This window comes from Cyprinus carpio, chromosome A6, assembly GCF_018340385.1.
Source record: "Cyprinus carpio isolate SPL01 chromosome A6, ASM1834038v1, whole genome shotgun sequence".
NCBI lineage: Eukaryota > Metazoa > Chordata > Actinopteri > Cypriniformes > Cyprinidae > Cyprinus > Cyprinus carpio.
This window is the reverse complement of record NC_056577.1, coordinates 3,091,752-3,108,529: the sequence shown is the minus strand read 5'-3', so window position 1 is coordinate 3,108,529 and position 16,778 is coordinate 3,091,752. Positions and strand designations below refer to the sequence as shown.

At 36.1% G+C, this 16,778-nt stretch overlaps 1 protein-coding gene across 19 annotated transcripts in view; it reads left to right on the top strand.

The window, feature by feature from the left end:
- Nucleotides 1-16,778, top strand: part of LOC109112947 (receptor-type tyrosine-protein phosphatase F-like) — a 196,808-nt gene that overhangs the window by 75,565 nt on the left and 104,465 nt on the right. For all 19 annotated transcript variants that reach the window (XM_042757541.1, XM_042757554.1, XM_042757542.1 and 16 more), the window contains 2 exons: nt 3,059-3,204; nt 7,211-7,352. In XM_042757541.1, the coding sequence (XP_042613475.1) occupies nt 3,059-3,204; nt 7,211-7,352 (288 nt within the window). The remainder of the gene's footprint in view (nt 1-3,058; nt 3,205-7,210; nt 7,353-16,778) is intronic.

The following is a 16,778-nucleotide window of genomic DNA, read 5'->3' as shown; positions in this document are numbered from 1 at the left end:
AAAAATTTAAATCTTACAGACCCCAAACATTTGTTAGTTTATATTAAATTAACAAACTTATTTATTTATTTTATACTACTGGTCAATTGTTCAATGAAAGGAGTATCTTATGCACACCAAGGCTGCTATATTGTGAAATATTATTACAATTTAAAATATAAAATTTCTGTTTCAGTATATTTTAAAGTGGTCATATGATGCGATTTCAAATTTTCCTTTCTCTTTGGAGTGTTACAAGCTCTTGGTGAATAAAGAAGATCTGTAAAGTTGCAAAGACTAAAGTCTCAAATCCAAAGAGATATTCTTTATAAAAGTTGAGACTCGTCCACGCCCCCTGAAACAGCTCGTTATCTACGTCAGTATGTGGGAAGATTTGCCTAACGCCACCCAGATGTTCACTCAAGGCCGCGGTGTGTGACATTGTTTCGTTGAGAAAGCGACAAGACTTCACAATATGTTAAGAGGCATAACATTTCCGTCTCACGCTTGAGGCATTCGGCCAATCACAGTGCGCTGGATAGATGGCCAATCAAAGCACGGCTTGCTTTTCAGAGAGATGAGCCTTGTGAAAATCGATGCATTTCAGAAGGCGGGGTACTGAGGAGAAACAATAATGTACAGTATGTGGAAAATAATGTGTTTTTTTAACCTTAAACCACATAAACACATTTCATTACACCAAATACACAAAATAATGTTCTTTTTAGCAGCATCATGTGACCCCTTTAAAATGTAATTAATTGCTGTGATCAAGGCTGAATTTTCAGCATCATTACTGAAGTCTTCAGTGTCACATGATCCTCCAGAAATCATTATCATAGCTCAAGAAACAATTTTCATTATTACCTATTTTGAAAAGAGTTGTGCTGCCCAATATTTTTGTGGAAACTGTGAACCTTTTTTTTTTTTTCTCAGATCATTTGATAAATAGAAAGTTCAAATGAACATCAACATTTTTTTGCCACATTATAAATGTTTTTTAATGCATTTAATGAATACTTACTTAAAGTATTAATTTAATAATCCATATATATAAACATCACAATTATGTATATATTATTCCCATTTTTGTAGAAAACACTAGTCTATATAATGTGTTTATAATTGGCTTTATGTAAAACAATAGAAGTAGTGTGTCCCCATTTAGCTGATGTATGCATGAGTATGTGATATAATTAATGTCTTGTGCAAAGTTGCCATAAACCTCATGTGAAGTCAGAGAATCTGTTGGCAGTCTACATTCTGAACACACACTGCACCAGGCGAGGGTTCTGCTGACATCAGTGCCGTAAAGCAAGAGAGAGCCAGAGAATTAGAGAAAGGCAAAATGACAGGGTCCCCTGAACAGAAACTGGGACCAAGACAGTTCCTGCCAAAGAAAAGATGAAGACATTGTCTCCAGCGAGGCCGGCAGTTTGCATTATGTATCTGTAGCCAGGGACAGAGGTAAACAAAGCAGGCAGCGCACGTTATGATATATCTGTTGTTCCCTGCGGTGAGCTGGATGGCTGGAATCTTTAATTACGTTCCCGCCAGCTCTCTGTTCCTCTACAGGCATGCTTTCACCAGGGGATGGTGGTGGATGGGGAGCTCAATTTGTTTGGGTTGCCATGGCTCGTATTCTGTCAGAGCATTTAATTATGCTTTTGATACATCCTCGGAGATGAAGCTCTCATGGCTTATAAACAGTTTATTTTTATCTAGAGTACAGCCAAGCGGAGAGCTTAGGCAATGGAGGAAATAGAATTCCCTCATATTGCTCGTATTTATTGTTTCTCACCATGAGGGACGTGACCCAGTGCACATGGAGGAACATTACTTGTACTGTCCTGGAGGTCTAGCATAAGGCAGAGTTTAGACATTGTTAAAAGATCTGCTTTTGTTTTAACGCTTCTAGCGAGGACAGTTTTATTGCTCAGTGATTGCTCCATCATAGCTCACAAGACTTACACGAATAGATCATCCAAGAATGTCATTCCAGCTCCATATAACATTGTTATTTTAATATAATTGAGATACTAGTTTAGTTTTTTTATATATATATATTAATATATAAAACATATAACATTTTGAACTAATTATAATTAAAAAAATCCTCAATTTTATCTTAATTTCATAATTTTTTTTTTTTTATTTTTTTTATGATTATTGTAATTTTTATTCATTTTAATACAGTAAACAAAATTAGTAAACTAAATAAATCAAGTTAAACTTAATGGAAATGATCAATGTTGCATTGGCAGCTAACTGAAATAAAAGCAATTTAATTTGAAGGTTCTGCTGTGTATTGTCAAGCTTCAAAAAGTGAAGTGTTCCAAAACTAGTCCATATGACTTATGCACTATATTTTCATCCTTTTCAAGTCATATGATAGTTTGTGTGAGAAACAGACTGAGATTGCTGTTCACTCCTGACACAACTCTCCAGTGTACTTTGCTCATTTGCTTTGTGTTCTCCGTCAGAGTGCAAATGAAAATGTAAATGTATGTAATTTACAAGAATGAAAATAATATGGAATGAATTGAGAGTGAGTAAATTGACAAAACATATATATATATATATAGAGAGAGAGAGAGAGAGAGAGAGAGAGAGATAGAGAGAGAGAGAGAGAGAGAGAGAGAGAGAGAGATTTTTTGGTGAGCTAGTCGTCTACTGGTCAGTTAAATTAAATTAAATTAAATTAAATTAAATTAAAATTATTTAAATAATTTAAATTTCGATATTGAAGTTCATGATTTGGTCATTGAATTACTTTGTTAAAATAAAATTCAATAACAATATGAATGATTGAATGAATGAATGAATGAATGAATGAATGAATGAATGAATGAATGAATGAATGAATGAATGATTTTTTAAATAGTTTATTGAGATCACTTTTGAAACCCTAAAAGAGAAACATTTGAGACTACTGAAAAGAGAAAAAAAAGATCTCTCCATTTGTTCTCCATTTTTATCCAACTGCTATCTACGGCAAACAAATGATATATTAAAGAGATCTGTGATTTATTTTCCCTGCATTTGTAAAAGTGTCTTAATGTCTCTCTTTCTCTCACAGGCATGCCGAGTTTCATTAAGACTCCTGAAGATCAGACAGGGATTTCAGGAGGGGTGGCGTCCTTCGTGTGCCAGGCGGTCGGGGAGCCCAAACCACGAATCACCTGGATGAAGAAGGGCAAGAAAGTCAGCTCACAGCGCTTTGAGGTGGGTTTGAAATAATAAGATGTGCTTTCTTTGTGCCTGCGCTCTAATAAGATGTGAAGCTGAGCATCATATTGGAGATCGACCTGCTTCCTGCCAGCTGTTCTTTTACCACAACATTAAATCAGATGTAACAAAGGTCCTACCATTTCTCCTCACCGAAGACTTCAAGGCATCCCATATTATACAGCAGCACTCTTTGATTAAGATCATGTGAGGGGTTTTCAGCTTTTATCATGTCCTGCTCTGAGTCCTTTCTTTGAGTTCATACAGCAGTGCTGACACCTGAACAGCAGAGATTATGCTGAACTGACCAAGATATAAAGTGCAGTGAACTTGAATTACATACAGTATGTGGTCTGCGAGCACCACAGGGTTGATCCCAGGTAAAACTGTGGTCACTGAGATTTTTTAATTAGACAACTAGGCCAAAAAATGCTGACGACAAAAACAGAAATGCAGCACTTTTTTTTTGGACTGGAAAATTTAAGTTGCTGTTTGAGAGAGATTAAATTCTGCCAAACTTGGACTGTCCCCATTACTTCAGCCACTCTAAAACTCACACACAATTACTTGTTCTCTCATTGGCTGAGAAAGTGTGGATGTCTATATCAGTGCTGAGTAATAACTGATTTTATGTAATCCACATTACGTAATCAGATTCCAAAAAAATTTATTTGTTATTAGATTATATTATGTTTTAAAATACTCATAATCAGATTATATATTATTCACACATTGGCAGTAAATTATTTCAAATGTATTAATTCTCCCTAATTCTTCTTTTTTATCTTTTGCATATTCTTTTCTAAAAAGCCTATTACGTTTATACATTTGGAACCGGGCTGTGACATGATTACATTTTTTAATCTAATTATTTGCACAATGTGGTGATTAATTATTCTAATTAATAACTAATTAATCACACATCAAATTTGGCTGAGAAATTATCCCCCTGGAGGAAATGTGTTAAAATTATTATTATTATATTATTATTGTGTAAATATGAAATGTTTCTTTAATGAAATGATACTCAAATAAAAAACTAAAACTAAAAAAAATTGTGCGGCCACACAGCATTTGAGCAGTTTTTTAACGCTTCATTACTGTCTTTGGAAGACTCTTGTCTTTTAAATGCATTAAAAATAAAAATGCGTCCAAACCTACTTGACCTAATATATTTGCTTGAAGAAATGGAATATATATATTTTTTCTTTCACTTTCTATTTTTATATCAGTATGGTTCAAGATTATCCTATTCAAATTAATGTGATAAACAAGTAAGGTCAGGCGTAATCCAAAAGTGATCGAAAAGTAGTCTGAATATATAACCTAATTCGTGTAATGCAATAGAATATGTTACTAACTACAACTTCTATCATGTAATTTGCTATTAGTAACTGACTACAGTTAATCTACCCAGCGCTGCATCAGTGTCAGTGACATTTGTCAGATATTACAGACATTTTATGGTTTTTGGAACCGATATAGAGTTTAATAGCCAGTGCAAAAGAATTTTAAGCAGACCAGCATGACAGATGACTGTCTGGTCACCCTGAAATGACCACAGCAGACCTGAGCCACATGTAGTGCCTACTGTACCAGTGCCAGGACAGTGAGGGATGAGCTCTTTACTATTGGCCGGAGAGCAGGGAGACCTGTCAGACCTACTCTGCTCACTCCTCCAAAAACCTCACATCTGACTGTCTGGGGCCAAACAGAGGCCACAATAAACTCATCAGCAGTAGCATCAGGTCCAGATGAGCCTCTCTGTGACTGTTTCGGGTCAGAGTAGACAGGTGTGCGGATGCCTTTTGGATTGAATCGGAGCAGTGGTGTTGACTGGCTTTCAATACATGGACTGCATTATGAAGATGTCATCAGTTTGCAGTGCTGTTATCACAGGAATAATCCATACAGCATACTGATGTTAAGTGTCTTGGTCATGGACACAGTGGTCAAAGTTAAAATATATTGTATAACAACATGATTTTAGCATTATTTTAGCTTAGTTTTGAGTCTGTTTTATATGATATGAGTGAATAATTAATAAATAAATAAATAAATAAATAAATAAATAAATAAATAAATAAATAAAAGATTAAGTAAGTTCATTAAATTTTTTTTTTTTAATTATCATATCTTCGTATCTCTTCATAACAAAAATACTGAAGTCTGATTTACAAATTAATGATTCTTATGAATCGGTTCTTTGTAATGAATCATTCACAGAGTAGTCATTATTTGAATATTATTTATGTAATCATATTTATAATTCATTCATGATCATATTATTATGATTGTTGACTAATAATGATACAAATTATTCATTTTAATTTATTATAAATACTATATAATTATTTTAATAATCATAAATATTTAATGTTTAATTCTAAATAACTATTTTCCAAAATCTAGTGAGCTGCCAAAATAAGCAGCATTCATAATCATCTTATAATTAATAATCTGATGAATCAGGGGGTTTTAAGACATAATATCTTGTAATTGCTATTTCTGTAATAATAATAATAATAATAATAATAATAATTATTATTATTATTATTATTCATAATCACATAATCAGACTTCATAGGCATATTCATAAAACAAAAAACTGTTCCAAATAGTAGGCAGCATTAGAAAGCAAGATAAATTGATTATTAGAAATGATCTTATAATTGTGTTTAAAAAGTGTTATATACCCAGTATTTATGTTGTTGCTGTGCTGTTGTATGCTCATTATGGTATTATTTTTAACTTAGTAACATGCTAAAGCTAGATTTGCTAGTTTTTTTTTCGATGTAGAATATTCAAGATGAGTTCTAGTTGAGGTTTTATGACCGTTATGATGTCTTAGGAGACAGTAGTAGAGAGCAAGGCAGCATACAAGTGGACTACACCATTTATTGAAACTAAGTTGCAAAAATGACTCAGTAATTATATTTAACATGCAAACTTTGAGCACATTAACAGCTTGTTTACACATCAGCACCTATTCGATATTTAGCTATTTTTTCCTGCCTTGATAAGCAGCAGTGTGAAGGTTAGCTTAAGGTACAGATGATTAAGAAAAAGCACATTGTGAATGTTTTTGATGTAAGAAATCTAAACTAAATATATAAAGGTGAAGAAAATCGATGCTACGGAACCGTGGCCAAAATACGGCCCCTTTAAAGCTACTCTGTTGTGAAAGCTAATAAGCTCAAACTGAAGTATTTCATTCCGGGGAGTGTTGAGCTTCTTTTCAACATCAATGTAGTCATAGCGGGCTTCATTCAGCAGGGGAGAGCAGGTTGATCTCAATTTGGCAGTCAACCTAAAAACAGAGAGAAGCTGACAGCAGCCCCGGCATGAGGGCTTCCTGAGGCGACCCTCCTCACACTGTCAACAGAGCTGACTGAGCGTGAACGAGACGGCTCTGATAGCACCGGCATCTCACTTACTTTAACTCTCTGTGTCTCACACATCCAATGCAGTGACTTTAGACTGTACAGGAGCTGATCTCTTTAACACCACTGTCATATAAGAGTGAGTGTGATTGTTTACAACTGGTTTTATCACGTTTTGGTACTCAAGACATTTTGGCTGGTAATTGTTTTTTTCTGCTATGATTTTGTTAACAAGAAGCAGCACTGCAAAAAATAGCAGGTTTATCATTCTTTACCAACCTCCGTGAAACACCATCTTCCATGAAACACAAAATGAGATATTAGCCAGAATGTTTTGTCCACACAAGAAAAGTGGATGGTGATTTATACTGTCAAGCTCCTAAAGGGGGAAAAAAAATCACCATAAAAGTAGTTCATACAACTTGTGCACTATATTATACAAGCATATTATATATTATACTATATATAGGTCTACTAGTATATAATACAAGCCATGCAGTAACTTGCAGTGAATTTATTTATTTACTCATTTATTCATTTGGTTGCTTTATTTTATGTATTTTATTAGTTTTGGGTAAACTATTCCTTTGACTGGTATATGACTGGACTGTGTTTTTCAGGTAATAGAGTTTGATGACGGCTCAGGCTCTGTGCTGCGGATCCAGCCATTACGGACACATAGAGATGAGGCTATTTACGAATGCACAGCTACCAACAGCGCTGGAGAAATTAACACTAGTGCTAAACTCACTGTATTAGAAGGTAAGAATACACTCTCTTTCTAACAGCATAGTATTGTTCATAGCATAGCACTTCATGAAGATTTCCAACTGCAGTTACTTCTGTGTTCATTGCATGCATTGTGTAAGAATGGTGCAGAAGTGAAATCAAAGAAACACTGGCTGCAGACTGAGCATTTTTGGTTTCTCTCACACTCAGTTTCTTGTTAAATGTTGTGCTTTGGCGCTCATATAATTACTATTCTGAGAACATGACAAACAGGAATTGAGCTGAAGTTAGATTCAGCAGGTGGTCTGACTAACTAGAGCTCGGGTAGGGCGGGTCATGCAAAGAGCCTTTCATAGCATTTTCCTTTTAATTTTGAGTTTCCTCATATAATCACTATTAGCTTTGGCAAATATTTACTGGTTTAATGAAGTTACCCTGTTACCTACACAGTAATGCAGCAGGAAGATCTGATTAAAGTCAACATAAAATGAAAGTTGATGCTGTTTACTTTAGTCTTCAGCACATGTTATTGCAAGGAAGAAAAATTAATAACTTGCAACATCAAAAACAACATTCCTGTTTGGTTGATGTTACCTAGGAGATGCTCTGGATGCTGAACTTTAGCCTTCAAATCAAAGTTAAAAAGCCCCCTCAATTAACTGCAAACTCACAAACAAAAAACCTCTTTATACCATCTGGTCCTCTTTACACAAAAATATCTCCTCACCACATAAATAAAACCTAAAACAAAAAATAAAAACAACAACATAATAGGTAACATTTTTTATGCCAGTAGTTAACAACAAGTGACTGCCTTTATGAGTGAGTCAATGAAATATTTCATTCATCTAGTTTGTTCAAAATACTGATTAATTCATGAATGAATCAAGTGACTGGATGCATCCGAATATGCATACTTCCCTACTATATAGAAGGCAAAGTATCTACTGTCATTAGAGTATCCAATTTCAGACACAGACACTGTCTTTCTGAGTGAGACATTTGAATAAATCACTCAACCAGTTCATTCAAAACACTGGTTTATTTAGGAATTAATCAAGTACTCTTTTTGAGCGAGTCATTGAATCATTCACTCAACCAATTCATTCAAAACACTGGTTTATTCGGGAATTAATCAAGTACTCTTTTTGAGCGAGTCTTTGAATCATTCACTCAACTGATTCATTGAGGAATGAAAAGAGTGACTCTCTTAATGAGTGAGTCATTGAATCATTCACTCAGCTGATTTGTTTGAAAATGCTGATTCATTCAGGAATAAATCAAGTGATTTTCTTTTGAGTGAGTCATTGAATTATTTTCTCAACTGACTTGTTCAACTGATTTGAGTGTGTGTTGCTCAGAGATGCACAGTGGTTAAATTTACTGTGGCTTTACCTGAAAATATTTCAGTGCAAAAAATAGACTGCCATTACAGTTAAAAACTTCTTCACATAGTGAGCACAACATACATTTCTTAGTTAGGTCACTTTTTCAGAACTCTTCACATAGTGAGCACAACATAAGTCTATGTGGGCTAAACTGTGGATCAATTTTCATTGCTTGGGCACTAAATGCATTCATTGATGATATCTGTCAGATTACATGAATTATTTGCTCACTTCAACACAAAAACAGCCAAAACTTTGTGTTTACATACTTTTTTGCAAAACTGTTAAACTTAAGTTTAAAACCTTACAAAAAAAATAATAATACAGAAATTTGCAACATTTCTACAGTAATATCATATAGAAAAATATTATGAATGTAAAAAAAATCAGATACTATCAAAGCAGTTGCATGTAGCTAAACATTTAGTCTTTCACTTTCATTACCATCTATACAAAAGGGAAAAACTTAGGAATAATTTTGTACTGTAATGTCGACATGGACCATGAAACATATACTGCAGTGAATTATAAACAGAGTATCATTCTTGTTTAGTAAAGAAATTTTACAAAAGAAAACATTGTATAATGCTACCTTTTGTTAGTGTTGTGTTATGAGTGAGAAAGTTTGTTTGTTTGGTGAAAACCTTTGCTAGTGTTATTGAAGAATGCCTTGATTTGAGACATTAATAAAGTGTTTTGGTAGTTTTAGTGCATTTTGAATGTGAAATTAACTGCTTTGTCAAGTTGAAAGATGGTTAGGAGAACTGTGTGAAGAGTTTTGAAAAAGTGACTTTAGGTTTGAGAAAAGTGTCCTAGAGATTGTAAAAAAACTGTATTGTGTCTAATATCTAAGTACTCAATATTAACTTTCTATTTTTTGAATGGTTGCATAAAAACACTGTTGGTTTAAATATTCCTTGTTGTGATCCTGTGCCTATATATGCCGAATCTGTGCAGATATTAAGTACCAACTTTCTTGATTTTGTGATATTGCTAAAATATATTTTACCAAAAAACTCCTCAAAATGATTCCTGCCGTCCTCTCACTGGTGTTTTCTGTTCGATTGCTGGGATCTTGGTACATGCTGACTGAAGGAAACTGTAAGAAGTTCAGCCAGACCAGGCATTTTGTTCTCAGTGGTTTGTTATTCTGCTGATGGTTATGAAGCTTATCAGCCCTCCATCTCACAGGACTGTGAGGGGAAGAAACACACACACACACACACACACACACACACACACAAACACACACACACAGTCTACCACAGGATTGGAACATGTGCAGCGTTCTGATAGCTGCCTCTGTTTTCGGTAAGCCTTTAGGTAAGAGTTGTGTGCGTATGTGCGTTTGTGTTTCGAGATTCGAGTTCATTTCAGGCCACATTTGAGCAGATTACCCTCGCCTGCAGCTCTGATAGAGTGATCTTTCCATGCCTGGCCCTGTGACCCTGCGGTAGATTACAGCACACACACAGATAGAGGTGATATGCTGTTCACTGCAGCTGGATTCGTGTTCATACATGAGGAATATGGAGGTGCTGATACTACATGGTGATAAATCTCAGTCCAAATGCTGTTCTTGGACAAAGAGCCGATGCGGCTGCTTGCTTTAGTGCACAGTTACAGCTCACTGAAATTCAACATCCCCTTATAAAGATGGTTCTAGTCATAGCACGGCACCACGGGGCACAACTCAGGGTGTCTATTGTAAAATATCTGTGCAGTAATCTGGGGAATTGAATAATTCAGTTAGAGGAAGGAAAGTTGTGGGTTTATATGATGCCAAGTGTGTTGAAAGTGGGCCATGCTCTCTCATGCTTTCGGTCCAGTGTGCCGTTAAATGTGCGTTTGGAGCCACGGATCAGCAGATGGTCTGAACCTGTGCAGGAATCAGGTTTGTAGGTTAGATGTTACGTCTGTGATTTCATTATTTTAGGAGCATCATTTCTCACCTGTCCTTTTGTTTACATCAGTGTTCTCTTCCACAGACTAGATTTTCTTTGCTGGTTGTTAGCAAAGTGTTTTTCTCAAATTTGAACAGCGTGTATTGACAGTTGCATGCTGGAACACATGGTTCTAATCAATAGTGAAGATAAAGCACAACACGACAATAAGAATAAATCACTCATTATGTTGCTTCTGTTCAAGGTTCATTCATTTATGTTTTATTGTATAATCAAGTCTTCTCTTCTTTGAGCCCGTTCTCCTTCTCCTCTATTTTCATCTTGTTTCTTTTCTGAGTATGTTCTGTTGTTATTAAATCAATTTTTTTTTGATCTTATCTCATTTCATCTCATCTCTGCTCATTTGTTCTCTTCTGTTCTTATTATGTTTCACTTCTCTTCTCTGTTTGTGAATCATCTCATCTTTTGTCTGTTTGTTGTTCTCTTTCACATCTTTCCTCATTTTGTCTCATTTCACTTATCTTCTCTGCTCTGACTGTAAGGCTTGAGTACACATGGTATCTCAATATGATTTTGCAGTTTTTTATTTTTATTTTTTTGGTTTTACAGTCCCATTCTTGCTGCTATAACAAATGATTTCACCTGAAAGCCAAAGAGAACCCCCCACCCATTTCACTGCAATGATCAGCATGCTATATCTGAGCTCAAGAAGAGCAAGGCCTTTTCGAGATCTCCTTAAAAATCTCTGCATGCTCCACCATGGAAAGGAAAAGATCCTCTTGGTATCTTTTCCCAGAATGACAGGAAGTGTCAACTAGAGCGCTGCAACTTATAAGTGACATAAATGTAAAACTTGTACACAGACGTCTCCCCTGACAGAAAGCCAATATATAGCATCACTTTTCCTGCATGTAAATAGATGAGGTGATTCAGACAGGTAATTTTATTCCATAGACATTTGCAAATGTATTTCTCCCACTAAAGTCATTCCTTATCGGCAGATATGCTCTGCAGACAGACTCCATCTGTTTACTTGTCCCCGCCGCTCGCCTGCTTACGTCTTGAAGCTGTTAGAAAGGCCTTTCCAAAGATCAGCTAATGCGTATAACAGGGCAGTGGGCAGAAATTACAACATGCCATTTCCATTTTGACGTTTCACACACACAGAGTTGCTGATCCATGACATAGGTTTAGTTTCCAGTGGTTGGCAGTGGCCCAGTCCCCCACTGAGCTGAGTTAGACTTTAGCAAAATATCAATTACTCAGCTCTCCATCAGTGGTGTACTGCAGCAGGGCAAACACACACCTCCTTCCTCAGTATCACACTGGGCTACCTGCCACATCCACCTGCAGGAGACATTTAACACTACATGCAGCTAAATTCACTGTCAGAACACTGCGCGCGTGTGTGTGTGTGTGTGTGTGTGTTTGTGTTTCTGTGTGTGTGTGTGTGTGTGTGTGTGTGTGTGTGTGTGTGTGTGTGTGTGTGTGTGTGTGTGTGTGTGTGTGTGTGTGTGTGTGTGTGTGTGTGTGTAAGCAAGCGAACTGTATGTGATGGTGGCTTGGTAAAAGCTGCGAGTTTGCACAAGCTGGGCATAATAGACTTATATTACAATATCTATCACAATAGATTTATATTTCTCTTTCTTTCTTTCTTTCTTTCTTTCTTTCTTTCTTTCTTTCTTTCTTTCTACCCATCTATCACTGAAATGTTTAACATATAATGTAAAACAGTAAAACTCATGATTTTATGAGACAAAATTGTCTATCTATCTATCTATCTATCTATCTATCTATCTATCTATGTTTATATGTGTCACTATATAACACTGAATAGTAAATATTAGTTTTTACCTTCATATGTTTCTTATGGCCACACGATGACACAGTGCCCCTAGCCAGCAAAAACATTCCAAATATGTCATGAATATTCCATATATCATCCAGAACTATAGAGTGTATGTGTTTGCTGGTTGGTTAAAACCCATCATTTGCACATATGGCAGTTATGTGAAATCACTGTTGTTGTATGGACAGTACAGAGCAATTATAAGCCCAGTGCTGCAGAGAAAGAAAGAGTCAGACAAGAGAACAGACAGAAGGTGCACCTGATGCTGGAGGGAAGAGTTGGTGAATGATGTCTGTGATCAGAAAGTGCAGCGTCATGAAAAATTAATGTTGAAGAACACTTACAGCTCTGGTAAAGGAGGACTTTCTCATTAGTAGCCAGTCCTACAGTGTTCATAAACACACATGCACACACTGCTGAGTAAAGAATATGCATAAATAATCAGCATTACATTTGAATGAGCACAGCCCTTCACATATCCATTCTTCTGCTTCAGATGTTCTCTTTTCAGCTGGTTACAACTCCTTATAAACTTCCATGGTAAAGTGATGTATCAGTTTCAGATGGTAGTTTTATGTATAGGCTACCATGATACATTGTCAGTGCATTTACAGTGCATTTTTAAAAAGCCATATCCACAAAAAAAAAAAAAAAATCATGTTACCATGGTACAGACATGTAACTCAAGCTGACATGGCTCATTAATTCAGTTGTTTCTTTGTTTGTTTTCTTTGAAGTTCAGAATGTCAAGCTAACCTTCATCGCATTCTCATTAAACTGCCGCATTGAATCTGTGTCTTCCTCGCCGCTATAATCTCTTTGTGTTAGTGTGGATGTTGTTTGATCCAGATGAGAGGCACAGAAATGTAGAAAGCTTGAAATCTTTTCCTCTAAGCATTTTGATTCTCTTCTCCACCTTAAATTGATCTGAGAATGGCTTTTGAATAATTGACACTGGAGGTGATACAACAGAGGAACACTTCTCATTTCACTTGATGTTGGGACTAAATATACAGAGGAAGTGTGTGCCGGAGCTCAGAGATAGCATTACTTTTACTCTGTTTCTACACATATCATGTATTATTGAAATGAAAAAGTTAGCACATTAGAATTTTCTTTGGATGAAGAGCTATGTATGCTCTTTCAATCAGTCTTCTTCAGAAACATCACGTCTAAAGCTTCATCAAAGCATGAACTTTCTGACTGAGCATATATTGCAGTATAGTGAGAGTTCACTCAAAATGAAAATTCTGTCAGCGTTTACTCACCCTCAAGTCTGAATGACTTTCTTTCTTCAAATAAACACAAAAGAAGATATTTCGAAGAATGTTTCAGCTGCTTTTTTCACTTAGGTTCACAACAAAATTGGACAACATTGACTTCCATTGTATGAAAAAAAAAAATCTTTTCTTTTGTCTTCCACACAGTACTATTTTAACATCATGAATATGCTATTGTAGTTTTTTGTTGATATTTTAAATTAGATATTTTTTCTTAAATTAGATTTATTTTCAAGTTTTCATAGTTTTGTTGTGTTTTTTGTCATTTTTATTAGTTTCTTTAAAGGTCGTGGCCTAATGGTTAGAGAGTTTGACTCCTAACCCTAAGGTTGTGGGTTCGAGTCTCGGGCCGGCAATACCACGACTGAGGTGCCCTTGAGCAAGACACCGAACCCCCAACTGCTCCCCGGGCGCCGCAGCATAAATGGCTGACCACTGCTCCGGGTGTGTGTTCATGGTGTGTGTGTTTTTTCACTGCTGTGCTTCAAATTAAACTAAATGAAGAGCACGAATTCTGAGTATGGGTCACCATACTTGGCTGTATGTCACGTCACTTTCATTAAGTTTTAGCTTTTAGCTTATTTAGTTTTAGTTATTTTAGTCCTTCAAATTAAACTAAATGAATATGCTTATGAGTTTTAGTTAATAATAATAATGCTGATTCCACAAAATAAATAAAGTCATACCGATTTTAAACACTGACAGCATACAGTATGTGATAGTGAAAGAGATGCTGATAACTTTTGGAATATGCAATATTCAGGTGTTATATTAAAATATTTATGGTTAATCGTTATGTTGCCTAATGGATTTCCGTATGGCAGTGACAATAGGCCCTGAATTTAATTCAAGTTTTATTGGATCATAAATTCTATTTAAAACCTTATTGCTTGTGAACATGTCATGCTTCTTAAATGGTTACCAATTTAATATGTCTTGTTAATCTGGGAGACATGTGACAGACGTTAATGATGGTGAAATGAATCCGAGATATAAGCATATGTGTGTGTGTGATGGGTTTCTTTATCAGGTTTTATGGCGTTCAAGCACTTAAACCCTGAGAGGACATTTCAGTCATATTTACATTGGTCAGTAATTTTAAATGCTCAAAATGTTGAGCGTCATCAGCCATGGTCATTAATGAAAAAAGAGCTTCAATTTGGTTTAATTTCCCTTAGGATGTGTGAGGTATGACCTCACATCACAGACTGCAGCTCAGCTGTCTTACGCTCAAAGCGATGGTGTCAGTGAACGTTGAAAGAGATCCTTCGAAATCCTCCAGACTGCTTTTCACAGTAGAAACTGCTTTCCCACAACTGTACAATCTCACGTATGTTCAGACCCTTAGGCAAGAGCACTGGAGATTGTACGGTTGAATCTCACGAAAACATGTTCTAGTCATGTTAAATTTAACAAAGCAAAAAAGTAAGATTTTTTTTTTTTTGACATATTTTTGTAGCATGTTTTTCACCCAAATTATGAAATGTGCACAATTATTTATTTATTTTGTCTGTTTGTTTGTTTGTTTAATTCATTCAATTTTGCTTGATGGCTTTGTAATTCCATTTTACTTATTTACTGTATCATTATTTTAACAGTTAACTATTTTGATTTTGGATCTTAATGTGACCCAGACATGTTCTCAGCAGGTTTTGTGAGATACCTGACCCATAATTTGTCCTTTTGAACTCTGTGTTCTGCTCTGATTATTTTCTCTGTAGATGTAAATGTTTGTGCTGAAGGTGAAAGGCTGGTTCAGGGTAATTTACAAATCCTGTGTGTCTTGCTCTTAGTTTTACTATTTTTTATTCGAGGTCATTCTGCATGGCTGGACGGTTTTGTTATGATCATCCTTTGCTCTTCTGAAACCCTTGTTTCAGTCCTTTGAGCAAATAAGAAAGTAGAAAAGGAAGTTCAAAGACACAGAGATATGAAAGGAGTACAAGGCTGAGAGGGGGCACTGGTTCATTTCTTTGCTAGCTTAGCAACACAGCAGTGTGTGAAGTAGCCACAACAGGACTAGTAATTTACTCAGCTGGGATGGAATCGGTCTGGCAGAGAAGCACTTTATTGAGGAGGCAGTTAGCCATGTATTTGTTCAATTGTTAAACTGTATGACTGAGATGGAATAGCCTAAAAATGGACCATGTCCTGGCTGCTCAACCAGTAAACTAACTGCCTCATTGCCTGCAGTGAAATATAAAGAGTGGAAAGTCTAATATCTTAAATGAACTGCTGTAGTAACAGTGAAAAAAACCTGCATTCTTGTTTTCAAGTCACACCCCATGCATATAAAATTAACAAAAATTTTTCCTCCATTTTGCACAGTTTTTTAATGCAAGAAACTCACATGCATTTAAAAATATGAAAAATACATACATATAAATACGCACTCTACATTTACAATGGCTAATAATACATATAACACCACTCCTAAACCTTGAAGATGTTCGTTCTTATGTCAGGACTTCTTGACCGAAGCCTTCCTGCTATTAATAACAGATCTCAGACCAGTCACATCTCTGGAAGACTTCGGCCTGGAGCGCCGCCTCGTCTCCTGTTCTCTTTGTGGGGGAGTATGAGTGGTGACGCTCTGTTTTTGGACTTCTCTATGAGAGGATCTTGTACCCGGCTGGGGCTTATCCCGCCTACCAGCCCCATAAGAGTGGCGAGGGAGAAATTGCTGGAATGCCCCTGCTTGCTTCTTGGCCTTCTGAAATCTGTCGACGACTGTATTTACAGCGTCGCCGAACAGACCAGAAGGCACTAGGGCGTCCATAAGAAAGACCATGTCCTTCCCTTTGATGTTAGACAGGGTTACCCAGATATGCCTTTCGGTGGCCACCAAGGCTGATATGGACCGTCTCACTATTCCCCATAAGTTAAAGATCTGTGGCCCGACGCAGCTTTCAGCAGGTCAGCCTTACAATACTCATTAACCCCAACCACAACCGCACAGTCACAGTCATAGGAACTAAATAATCCCAACCACAAAGGCACATTCCGAACCGAGAAAGGTTTATTCCTGGGCCAAGAAG